Source organism: Haliotis rubra, unplaced genomic scaffold, assembly GCF_003918875.1.
Source record: "Haliotis rubra isolate DU_JTF1 unplaced genomic scaffold, ASM391887v1 Scf915, whole genome shotgun sequence".
In the NCBI taxonomy this organism is placed as follows: domain Eukaryota; kingdom Metazoa; phylum Mollusca; class Gastropoda; order Lepetellida; family Haliotidae; genus Haliotis; species Haliotis rubra.
The window spans coordinates 36,984-50,884 of NW_025767652.1; the positions used below are offsets into that span (position 1 = coordinate 36,984).

The 13,901-nt window shown below is 46.0% G+C and overlaps 1 protein-coding gene across 1 annotated transcript in view; it reads right to left on the reverse strand.

Moving 5' to 3' along the window:
* LOC124264234 (nephrocystin-4-like) overlaps nucleotides 1-13,901 on the reverse strand; it is a 77,226-nt gene continuing 63,325 nt past the window's right edge. Inside the window, 8 exon segments of the mRNA XM_046698970.1 lie at nucleotides 1-1,724; nucleotides 2,164-2,330; nucleotides 3,601-3,716; nucleotides 4,536-4,692; nucleotides 7,115-7,201; nucleotides 7,386-7,575; nucleotides 9,837-10,063; nucleotides 11,841-12,046. Coding sequence (XP_046554926.1) covers nucleotides 1,190-1,724; nucleotides 2,164-2,330; nucleotides 3,601-3,716; nucleotides 4,536-4,692; nucleotides 7,115-7,201; nucleotides 7,386-7,575; nucleotides 9,837-10,063; nucleotides 11,841-12,046 — 1,685 coding nt within the window. The 3' untranslated portion in view covers nucleotides 1-1,189.

A 13,901-nucleotide genomic window follows, 5' to 3' on the forward strand; every position in this document is an offset into this window, starting at 1 on the left:
TGGGAATAAATAGTTTATTTAGCCAAAATAACAGCGTATATGACGTGTATGTAGTGTGTATGATGCGTACACAGAGTGTATGATATGTAATATATGATGTGTACACTTTATGTACAGCAATTGTATGACATGCACAGTGTGTATGAAGTGTATAGTGTGTATGACATGTATAAAGTGTGTATGACATGTATAGTTTGTATAATGTATAAAGTGTGTATGACATGTATACAGTTTGTATAATGTATAGTGTGTATGATGTGTATACAGTTTGTATGTGTATAACGTGTGCATGATGTGTATACAGTGTGTATGAGTGAGTGAGTGAGTGAGTTTGGTTTAACGCCGCTTTTAGCAATATTCCAGCAATATCACAGCGGGCGACACCAGAAATGAGCTTCACACATTGTACCCATGTGGGGAATCGAACCCGGGTCTTCGGCGTGACGGGCGAACGCTTTAACCATCAGGCTACCCCGCTGCCCCTACAGTGTGTATGACATGTATACTGTGTATATGATGTGTATGACATGTATAGTGTACATGACATGTATGTAGTCTGTATGACGTGTACAGAGTGTGTATGACGTGTATACAGTGTGTATGACGTGTATACAGTGTGTATGACGTGTATACAGTGTGTAGGACACTATACCTTCTGTATACAGCTGTGTGCTGTCACAATACATTTACAGAATTACAACACTATGAAACGAGAGAGGACGGACAAGATTTAAGATTCCTTGGACTATGCATTGACATACAATGCACGTAATATCACAGAACGCTATCAATATCATAACAATAAAGTTTAAAATAGGCAAAGTATCAAAGACAAACAGCCCTAAATACATTTGCTTGTGTAGTCAAGTTGATGTAAATGTCTACAATGAGGACTCAGAGGACGACATGTAACACAGATCCTGATCTAGGAGACATGAATCGAGGCACCATGTGACTGTTTTGACACTCTCTACACAGAACTACCCCCTCTTCCTGAACAGACACTCACTGGCATGTGGAGCTGCTCAAATGGTGTTCAACAGACTCAGCGTAGCCAGGAAGAATTTATCTCCTGGCTTTCTCCCCTTGCTGGTCTTCAGTGGAGTCGACAAAACTTAGTTCTGTTCGGGAAGATACAACATAAGTGTTCTACATTAAATGTACATTCTCTAAGAGATACACTAATTTCCTATGCACCTGGATACTTATAGTTGGCAGTGATTCTGAAGGTCTCTTCATTCTTATCGTCCTCATCATTGATGAAGACCATTATTTCAGCAATGCCAGGCTGGGAAACAGGGTTGAACCGAAGCCCAATCACGTGCTGCTCCCCACCGTTGATGGTCAGCTTGCTCTCCTTGAATTGGAGCAAGTCGTCACGGTCACAGCTGAGATGGAACTCCTTCTGGGCCGCGTATGGGTTGGTGTAGCTGATCCGCTTGCTGCAACCCTTGCCTCCACCCACAGGCAGTGAAAGCTCAAAAGCCCGTGAAACCATTGGTGCCCGACAGTTGACACAGATAAGCCAGGTACGAATAAGTTGGTGGTACTCGATATCTACCACATTTAGATAGTAGAACCTGTTGCCAGTCTTCATGGGGCGGACAGCAACATTAAGTTCATGAACAGCTCCAGCAGTTAACAGGAACTGGTCATCGGGAGACAGTTGCATTTCATTTGGGTGAGATGAGAAACAGCAACACAGGCGGTTGGACTGAGTCCCCCTGAAACAGCAAGTGACACATGAAGGTTTCAACATCTACAGGTACAAGTACTGACAGGTCTTAACACATGTCAGCTGTGCTGCACCACCAGGAAGTATCCAGACATACATCTCCCACACGTCATCTGTGCTGCACCACCAGGAAGTATGCAGAGAGACATCTCCCACACGTTATCTGTGCTGCACAACCAGGAAGTATCCAGACACACATCTCCCACACGTTATCTGTGCTGCACCACCAGGAAGTATGCAGACAGACATCTCCCACACGTTAGCTGTGCTGCACCGACAGGAAGTATGCAGACAGACATCTCCCACATACTAAATATCGGATACCTATATTGATGAAGTGCTTCAATAACCACATAACGATGCATTTAGTCAATAACCAAGGCAACACACTTAGTTCTGCCAACAACATGAGGCTAGCTGAGTTGTACCTGAGGATGAGGGCAAATCTGCTGGTCTGGCCATCGATACAGGACACGTCCACTCTCTGCAGGGCGTGCACGAAGAACTGCCACACCTGGGTGGGTCGGGACAGGTAGGGGTCGATGTAGACTGCCATGTGGAAGCGCTTCACCTGGGGCGATGGACCTAAGGGACACTGCAGGACACACACCAGAATCTTGACATCTTTCATAGGAATATTGCATTAAAATAGACATGTCAACCAACAACATCCCACCTTGATAAACACTTAAAACTACATCAACTACATCCCACAACTACATCTCACCTTGACAAACGTCTCACAACTACATCTCACCTTGACAAACGTCTCACAACTACATCTCACCTGGACATACGTCTCACAACTACATCTCACCTGGACATACGTCTCACAACTACATCTCACCTTGACATATGTCTCACAACTACATCTCACCTGGACATACGTCTCACAACTACATCTCACCTCGACATACGTCTCACAACTACATCTCACCTTGACAAACGTCTCACAACTACATCTCACCTTGACATACGTCTCACAACTACATCTCACCTTGACATATGTCTCACAACTACATCTCACCTGGACATACGTCTCACAACTACATCTCACCTGGACATATGTCTCACAACTACATCTCACCTTGACAAATGTCTCACAACTACATCTCACTTTGACATACGTCTCACAACTACATCTCACCTGGACATACGTCTCACAACTACATCTCACCTTGACATATGTCTCACAACTACATCTCACCTTACATACGTCTCACAACTACATCTCACCTGGACAAATGTCTAACAACTACATCTCACCTTGACATACGTCTCACAACTACATCTCACCTTGACATATGTCTCACAACTACATCTCACCTGGACATATGTCTCACAACTACATCTCACCTGGACATATGTCTCACAACTACATCTCACCTTGACATACATCTCACAACTACATGTCACCTTGACAAATGTCTCACAACTACATCTCGCCTTGACATGTGTCTCACAACTACATCTCACCTTGACATATGTTTCATAACTACATCTCACCTTGACAAACGCCTCACAACTACATCTCACCTTGACATATGTCTCACAACTACATCTCACCTTACATACGTCTCACAACTACATCTCACCTTGACATATGTTTCATAACTACATCTCACCTTGACAAACGCCTCACAACTACATCTCACCTTGACATATGTCTCACAACTACATCTCACCTTGACAAATGTCTCACAACTACATCTCACCTTGACATATGTCTCACAACTACATCTCACCTTGACATACGTCTCACAACTACATCTCACCTTGACATATGTCTCACAACTACATCTCACCTGGACATACGTCTCACAACTACAACTCACCTGGACATACGTCTCACATCTACAACTCACCTTGACAAACACATCATGTGGTTCCCCTGGCTGTGTAGCACGACTGTCGCAGACCACGTTGGTGTCACTGCAGCGGACATACACCTTGCTGACACCACTCCCCCCTATCTGATTGGCTGTAAATTATCAGTAAAGAGTCAGGAAACTGCACACAGCAAAGCAAGTGAATATACATCGACTCCCAATCTAATGACCCCAGATATTATTGTGCTAGGCGGACTCCATCTCTAATGATACACGTTTTTCTGCTAGGCTAGACTCCCTCTCTAATGACACATGTTATTCTGCTAGGCTAGACTCCCTCTCTAATGACACACGTTATTCTGCTAGGCTAGACTCCCTCTGAAATGACATATGTTATTCTGCTAGGCTAGACTCCCTCTCTAATGACACACGTTATTCTGCTAGGCTAGACTCCCTCTCTAATGACACACGTTATTCTGCAAGGCTAGACTCCCTCTCTAATGACACACGTTATTCTGCTAGGCTAGACTCCCTCTGAAATGACACATGTTATTCTGCTAGGCTAGACTCCCTCTCTAATGACACATGTTATTCTGCTAGGCTAGACTACCTCTCTAATGACACACGTTATTCTGCTAGGCTAGACTCCCTCTCTAATGACACATGGTATTCTGCTAGGCTAGACTCCCTCTCTAATGACACACGTTATTCTGCTAGGCTAGACTCCCTCTCTAATGACACATGTTATTCTGCTAGGCTAGACTCCCTCTCTAATGACACACGTTATTCTGCTAAGCTAGACTCCCTCTCTAATCACACATGTTATTCTGCTAGGCTAGACTCCCTCTCTAATGATATATGTGCTCATATACTGGGCCTGTGGATGAGTAGCATAGGCAACTAACCACTAACCAGTTATGAGAGTGAGGTAATATGGACATGGTGACACAGACACAACATGCATCACTCACCTGGCAGGGCATGGAGATCCTGCAGTCGGATGGATTTCTTCAGGAAGGACTGTTCCGGGTGGAAGAAGCGGAATGTCTGGTCAACAACATGAGGCTGAGGTTCCACCTTTAGGTGCAAGACAGCAATAGGTTTTCCATCCTCTGATTTGAAAATAATCTGAAAAATTGTATAGAATACACCCCTTAGGACTAAAACAGGATATCTAAATCTAAATACAGTGAAACCTGTCTAAACCGGCACACCACGGGACTGAAATAAAATGCCGCTTTAGACAGGGTGCTGGATTAGACAGTGACGATTATTTTCCAACATGGCTGCCATTTACACTCGTCAATCTCTCAATCTAGAGTGCCAAGAGGAGTGTATTGGATTAAGGGACGCTGAGTGGACTGCTCATACCCATGCCGGCTTAGAGCTTTGATTCACCGCGCAATCACTACTTCCTGATTATCTAGCGTGCCAAGAGGATTAATTAGTGTATTGGATTACGGGTGCTTAATTGGACTGCTCATACCCAGGCCGGTTTAGACAGTGTTAATTACAGTTCAAATTGCTTGTTGGGCCGCATAGTCGTGCTGGAATACGGAATAGACAGGTGCCGGATTAGACAATACTTTAATGATCATAATATCGTTGTAAAATGGCGGGACCAAACTTTCATGACAGTTTTGACAGGTGCCGGTGTTGGCAGGTTTCACTGTATTCATTTTCAGATGCATCATGACCTTGGCACTTGCCAGTCCCAGTGTGACAACTGTCTAAAGAAACGGTTAAGTTATAGTTCACTGGCAATGGTTCACTGGCTGCAATGGACTTTCAAACCAAACTTTTCTTTTGAAGAGAGACTGTCTGTGAACCTGTGTGGTGGCATTGTAATAATCTATGCACATTTGGTCTAGTTCCTGAACAAATAAACCTTCCCCTATCCCCAACAGTAACATTTCCTGACACCCACTCTTCATAACACATAGCACTCACTCTCCCCAGCCCCTGTCCCATATACCCCATTCTGCCCCTGACAGCTTGCCCTGCACCTCACAATGCACCCGACAACCTCTCCAGCACCTGTCTTCAACATCTTCCCCATGCAACCGACAACCTCTCCTGCGCATGTCCCCGACATCCTCCCCATGCACCTGACAATCTCTCCAGCACCTGTCCCCGACATCCTCCCCATGCACCCGACAACCTCTCCTGCGCATGTCCTCAACATCCTCTCCAGCATCTGTCTTCGACATCCTCACCATGCACCAGACAACCTCTCCTGCGCATGTCCTCAACATCCTCTCCAGCATCTGTCTTCAACATCCTCGCCATGCACCCGACAATCTCTCCAGCATCTGTCTTCGACATCCTCACCATGCACCAGACAACCTCTCCAGCACCTGTGCTCAACATCCTCACCATGCACCCGACAACCTCTCCAGCATCTGTCTTCAACATCCTCCCCATGCAACCGACAACCTCTCCAGCATCTGTGCTCAACATCCTCCCCATGTGCCCAACAACCTCTCCTGCGCATGTCCTCAACATTCTCTACATGCATCCAACAATCTCTCCAGCACCTGTCTTTGACATCCTCCCCATGCACCCAACAACCTCTCCAGCACCTGTCTTCGACATCCTCCCCATGCGCCTGAAAACCTCTCCTACGCATGTCCTCAATATCCTCCCCATGCAGCTGACAATCTCCATCCAGTTTACCTGCCCCCAACACCATCCCCTTTACCTGCCCCCAACACCATCCCCTTTACCTGCCCCCAACACCATTCCCTTTACCTGCCTCCAACACCATCCCCTTTACTTTCCCCAACACCATCCCCTTCCTTTGGCCCTAACACCATCCCCTTTACCTGTCCCCAACACCATTCCCTTTACCTGCCCCAAACACCATCCCTTTACCTGCCCCCAACACCATCCAGTTTACCTGCCCCAACACCATCTCCCTTTACCTGCCCCAAACACCATCCCTTCCCTGGTCCCCAACACCATCCAATTTATTGCCCCAACACCCAATTTACCTGCCCCAAACACCATCCCCCTTTACCTGCCCCTAACACCATCCAGTTTTTACCTGCCCCAACACCATCTCCTTTACCTGCCCCCAAACACCATCCCTCTTCCCTGGCCCCAACACCATCCAAAAACACCATCCCCTTTTTGCCCCAACACCATCCCTTCCCTTTGGGCCCAACAGCATCCCATTTACCTGTCCCAAACACCATCTTTACATGCCCTTAACACCATCCCATTTACCTGCCCCAACACCATCCCCTACCCTTGGCCCCAACACCATCCCATTTACTTGCCCCCAACACCATCCCCTTCCCTTTGGCTCCAACATCATCCCATTTACCTGTCCCCCACATCATCCCCTTCCTCTGACCTTTCCACCATCCCTTTAGCCTTCCCCCAACACCTTCACCTTTTCCTGCTCCCAACACCATCCCATTTACCTGGCCCCAACACCATCCACTTCCCCTTTACCCGCCCTCATCACCGATCTCCTCCCCCTCCCCCGACACCATTCCCTGCCCCTCCCCCGGCACCATCCCCTGGCCTTGTCTCTGATACTCACCCGCACACTGCGACTGTGGAGGATGTTGCTTTCCTCCTGCCCCTGCTTGTGGCTGACCTCCTTCTTCCGGAAGGGGTTAACAGGGCCCTGTTTAGAACAGACTTGTTAGTCACAGGGGTTCCTTGACAATCAGCTTCAATTCTTAAAGAGTGAATCTGTTTTCTGCCATTACAGAAGACAGGAGTAAACATGTACTAGTTGGACAGATTGAACACAAGAACAACACAACTGAACTAAATATGCACTTTTGATTAACAAACTAAACAAGCACCTGTGGTTGAACAGATTGGTCGGCATGGAAGCTCTGATACTTGAGTGGTATGTTGACTGTTTCCTTTGGCCGCAGGAAGATCTCTGGCCCATTGGATTTGCTCTCCTTGCTGAACATGCCCTCCTCCACATGTGTGTTGATGTTATTTATCTGCTTGAAGTGCCGCCACTCCCGTGCATCTGTGATCACTCTGAGGAAACAATGCTCTTGTCAAAGGGGGTACTTTGGTTGAACAAGCAAATTTGATTCAAACCAATAAGAAACAACTTCACCAGGTACTAGGATAGGACAGCAGAATGTACAATCTACCCACAGAATTCACCCTAATGCCAGGTTGGAACTTTCCGGAGATGTGACAACTGTCAACAGCACTCACCCAACAGCTGGGTCTGAAAATTCCACAGACATCACAGTTGTCTCAAATACTTACCCTACAGCTGGGTCCGAACATTCCACAGACATCACAGTTGCCTCCAGCTGGGTCCGAACATTACTTGCTCTCCAATACTCCCAACAGCTGGGTCAGAACATTCCACAGACATCACAGTTGCCTCCAGTACTTACCGAACAGCTGGGTCCAAACATTCCACAGACATCACAGTTGCCTCCAATAATTACCCAACAGCTGGGTCCGAACATTCCACAGACATCACAGTTGCCTCCAATACTCCCAACAGCTGGGTCCGAACATTCCACAGACATCACAGAACATTCCACAGACATCACAGTTGCCTCCATATACTCCCAACAGCTGGGTCCAAACATTCCACAGACATCACAGTTGCCTCCAATACTCCCAACAGCTGGGTCCGAACATTCCACACACATCACAGTTGCCTCCAATACTCCCAACAGCTGGGTCCGAACATTCCACAGTTACCTCCACACATCACAGTTGCCTCCAATACATCTTACCAGACATCACAGTTGCTCCAAGGGTCCTAACAACAGCACATCACAGGTCCAATACTCCCAACAGCTGGGTCGAACATTCCACAGACATCACAGTTGCCTCCAATACTCCCAACAGCTGGGTCCTAACATTCCACAGACATGGGTGCCTCCAAACATCCCAACATTTCCTCACATCACAGACATCAACAGCTTGCAACATTCCACAATACACAGTTGCCTCCCAACAGCTGGGTCCCAACATTCCACAGACATCACAGTTGCCTCCAATACTCCCAACAGCTGGGTCCGAACATTCCACAGACATCACAGTTGCCTCCTCCAATACATTCCACAGACATCACAGCCCAACAGGGTCCCGAACATTCCACAGACATCACAGTTGCCTCCAATACTCCCAACAGCTGGGTCCGAACATTCCACAGACATCACAGTTGCCTCCAATACTCCCATACAGCTGGGTCCGAACATTCCACAGACATCACAGTTGCCTCCAATACTTACCCAACAGCTGGACATCACATCACAGTTGCCTCCAATACATCCCCAGCTGGGGGAACAGTTCCCCACAGCTGGGTCCGAACATTCCACAGACATCACAGTTGCCTCCAATACTCCCAACAGCTGGGTCCTAACATTCCACCATCACAATACTCCCAACAGCTGGGTCCGAACATTCCACAGACATCACAGTTGCCTCCAATACTCCCAACAGCTGGGTCCGAACATTCCACAGACATCACAGTTGCCTCCAATACTCCCTACAGCTGGGTCCAAACATTCCACAGACATCACAGTTGCCTCCAATACTACCCAACAGCTGGGTCCGAACATTCCACAGACATCACAGTTGCCTCCAATACTTACCCAACAGCTGGGTCCAAACATTCCACAGACATCACAGTTGCAGCTGGGTCCAAACTCCACAGACATCACCAGCTGGGTCCAAACATTCCACAGACATCACAGTTGCCCCCAATATTTACCCACAGCAGGCATTCCACAGACATCACAGGCCTCCAAACATTCGAACACACAGACATCACAGTTGCCTCCAATACTCCCAACAGCTGGGTCCGAACATTCCACAGACATCACAGTTGCCTCCAATACTCCCAACAGCTGGGTCCGAACATTCCACAGACATCACAGTTGCCTCCAATACTCCCAACAGCTGGGTCCGAACATTCCACACACATCACAGTTGCCTCCAATAATTACCCAACAGCTAGGTCCGAACATTCCACACACATCACAGTTGCCTCCAATACTCCCAACAGTTAGGTCCAAACATTCCACAGACATCACAGTTGCCCCCAATACTTACCCAACAGCTGGGTCCAAACATTCCACTCACATCACAGTTGCCTCCAATACTCCCAACAGCTGGGTCCGAACATTCCACACACATCACAGTTGCCTCCAATACTCCCTAGAGCTGGGTCCAAACATTCCACAGACATCACAGTTGCCCCCAATACTTACCCTATGGCTGGGTCTGAACATTCCACACACATCACAGTTGCCCCCAATACTTACCCAACAGCTGGGTCAGAACATTCCATTGAAATGGACTGCTGGACGTTGTAGGGGTTCTTCAGGACGAACTCAAAGAATTCGGCGGTGGCAAAGGTAGGATAAATGGTGTGTTCGGTGGTGATGGTGTTGCTGAGCATGGTGAGGATGCCTTCTCGCTTGGTCTGCATTCGGTAGATCTCCATCGTCTTTATGTCTCTCGTCCTCTCTGCCTTTTCCTTTCGATAACCCTGCAACACAACCAGTGGACTGATTCACTGACATCGGCAACACAACTAGTGGACTGATTTACTGACACCGGCAACACAACCAGTGGACAGATTCACTGACACCGGCAACACAACCAGTGGACTGATTCACTGAAACCGGCAACACAACATGGACTGATTCACTGACACCGGCAACACAACCAGTGGACTGATTCACTGACATCGGCAACACAACCAGTGGACTGATTCACTGAAACCGGCAACACAACCAGTGGACTGATTCACTGACACCGGCAACACAACCAGTGGACTGATTCACTGACACCGGCAACACAACATGGACTGATTCACTGAAACCGGCAACACAACATGGACTGATTCACTGACACCGGCAACACAACCAGTGGACTGATTCACTGACATCGGCAACACAACCAGTGGACTGATTCACTGAAACCGGCAACACAACCAGTGGACTGATTCACTGACACCAGCAACACAACCAGTGGACTGATTCACTGACACCGGCAACACAACCAGTGGACTGATTCACTGACACCGGCAACACAACATGGACTGATTCACTGAAACCGGCAACACAACCAGTGGACTGATTCACTGACACCAGCAACACAACCAGTGGACTGATTCACTGACACCGGCAACACAACCAGTGGACTGATTCACTGACACCGGCAACACAACATGGACTGATTCACTGAAACCGCAACACAACCAGTGGACTGATTCACTGACACCAGCAACACAACCAGTGGACTGATTCACTGACACCGGCAACACAACCAGTGGACTGATTCACTGACACCGGCAACACAACATGGACTGATTCACTGAAACCGGCAACACAACCAGTGGACTGATTAACTGACACTGGCAACACAACCAATGGACAGATTCAATGACACCAGCAACACAACCAGTGGACTGATTCACCAAAACCGGCAACACAACTAGTGGACTGATTCACTGACACCAGCAACACAACCAGTGGACTGATTCACTGAAACCGGCAACACAACTAGTGGACTGATTCACTGACACCAACACAACCAGTGGACTGATTCACTGACACCAGCAACACAACCAGTGGACTGATTCACTGGCACCAGCAACACAATCAGTGGACTGATTCACTGACACTGGCAACACAACCAGTGGACTGATTCACTGACACCAGCAACACAACCAGTGGACTGATTCACTGACACCGGCAACACAACATGGACTGATTCACTGACACCAGCAACACAACTAGTGGACTGATTCACTGACACCAGCAACACAACCAGTGGACTGATTCACCAAAACCGGCAACACAACTAGTGGACTGATTCACTGACACCAGCAACACAACCAGTGGACTGATTCACTGAAACCGGCAACACAACTAGTGGACTGATTCACTGACACCAGCAACACAACCAGTGGACTGATTCACTGACACCAGCAACACAACCAGTGGACTGATTCACTGACACCAGCAACACAATCAGTGGACTGATTCACTGACACTGGCAACACAACCAGTGGACTGATTCACTGACACCAGCAACACAACCAGTGGACTGATTCACTGACACCAGCAACACAACATGGACTGATTCACTGACACCAGCAACACAACCAGTGGACTGATTCACTGACACCAGCAACACAACCAGTGGACAGATTCACTGACACCGGCAACACAACCAGTGGACTGATTCACTGACACCGGCAACACACCATAAACTAGAGAGAAAGTTAGTTAGAGGAGTGATCAGTTAAGTCTGCCTACTATAATGGTTGTTGTTTTTTCATTCTCCTGCTCTCCACTTTGCTGGCGGACTGCGTTCATCCGTGAAAGCTTCCTTTGCCTCTCAGAGTCGCCCCCCCTTTGCGTTTCTTCCTTGTCAATCAGTCTTTCCTTGGAGAACATCATGGAGGCCACTTCACGATTATCTGTCAGTGGCTGAGCTCTAGAGACGCCCAGCTTCTTCAAACCTGCATGACAAGAAACCAACATTAACCATCAATTGTCATATAGCAGATATGTTAATGAGATACCAAATTTCTATTGTGTTTGGGTCGCTGAGCTTTAAACACACCCATGTTCCAGATGGCAGTCAGGAGCTATGCTCTGTCGACTAGGACCTAGTTAGTAGTTAAAAGTATCTAGAAAATTAATATAATCCAAATGCAGCCCAGGACAATGTTTAAAGTGTGCAGGATAATGTGCAATCAAGAAATAGTTGTAAACTTGAGTTGGATTCATCGTTTAAACTCGATTTTGACCCTCAACTAAACGATCTTGACACAAATGGATGACGATGTGTCTGACACAACTGGGGTGTGGTCAAAGCAAGCCCTCTGGTTGGTCAATGCTTGCACATCAGCACATTCTTTATAAATTCGGGCGAATTTTTACTTTCATCGATTGCCCAATGTTAGAATATTTTTCGAGCAATGGCTTCTCAAAAGAAAGCATCAGTTGAAAATGTCACCTTATCAAGCATCAACCAACCAGAGGGCTTGCTTCGACCACATCCCCCTTGTGTGCGGATATATCGTCGATTTGTGTCATGATCGTTTCGTTGGGGGTCAAAATCGTGTTTCAATCGACTTGCAGAAATAACAATAAAGATTTGGTACCCGTAGCGATCGGCAAGCAGGCGGGTAGGTACACCGAAGTGTCCAGCCTTGTCATAATGTATTGTACTGTGTAGCATTTCGAGTCGGGGTCATCTCAAAAATGTAATTTTTAGAGTAAAATTGATATTTTATACTTATCCTGACTCATGCTTATTGCTTGTCTTCTTCTTCTTGCGAACATAGTGGAACACGTGTATCTCCCAATTGAAGTTCCCTTCAATAAAAAAATCACTAATTAGTACTCACGAGTTACCTCCCTTCCACAAGCGCGGGAACGAGGGCGCCACCTCAACCCATGTGCCTCACTCTCTCCTCATATACTGAGCCCAACACTTGAATTTCCAGGGAAATCCAAAGTGTTATGTGGGGAGGATGGGAGGGCTTACCTCATGAGTCAGGATAAGTATAAAATATCAATTTTACTCCAAAAATTACATATTTTTCCTTATCCTAACTCAAGCTTATTGCTTGTAGAATCCGACGGAAAAGGAGGTGGGAATATATAATACTTTGGATTTTAATAATTAGTGATTTGAACTGTGAAGATTGTAATAACCCTATGGGAACTTCATAAAGGCACTGAACTGATGAATTCCTGCTGCTAACTTATCAGCTGCCATATAAAGGTTATTACAATTTACTTATTATGATAAAAGTATATATAACATTAATACAATGCTTAAGACTAATAGACTTAAGCTTGTTAATATGATAGCATAAACTCATTAGAGTTTGTTAGCTAAAATACTTTTATGATATAAACATAGTACTGAGCTTAAGATATGATTAAACTTAAGCTAAATATATAATAGCAAAAACTCCTTAGAGTTTATTAGCTAATATACTTTTATGAAGTAAACATAGTACTAGCGAACCATAAGCTTAAGATATGAATAAAACTTAAGCTATATATATATAATAGCAAAACTTCGTAGAGTTTGTTAGCTAATATATTTTATGATATGAGTATAGTACTGTGCTTAAGATATAATTAACTTAAGCTACCTAAATAGCCAAAAAAAAACTCCGTAGAGTTTGTTAGCTAATACATTTTATAATGTAACCATAATGCTTAAGATGTGATGAAACTTAAGCTAAATATATAATAGCAAAAAACTCTTCAGAGTTTGTTAGCTAATATACTTATATGATATAAACATAGTACTGAGCTTAAGATATGAATAAACTTAAGCTACATTGATAATAG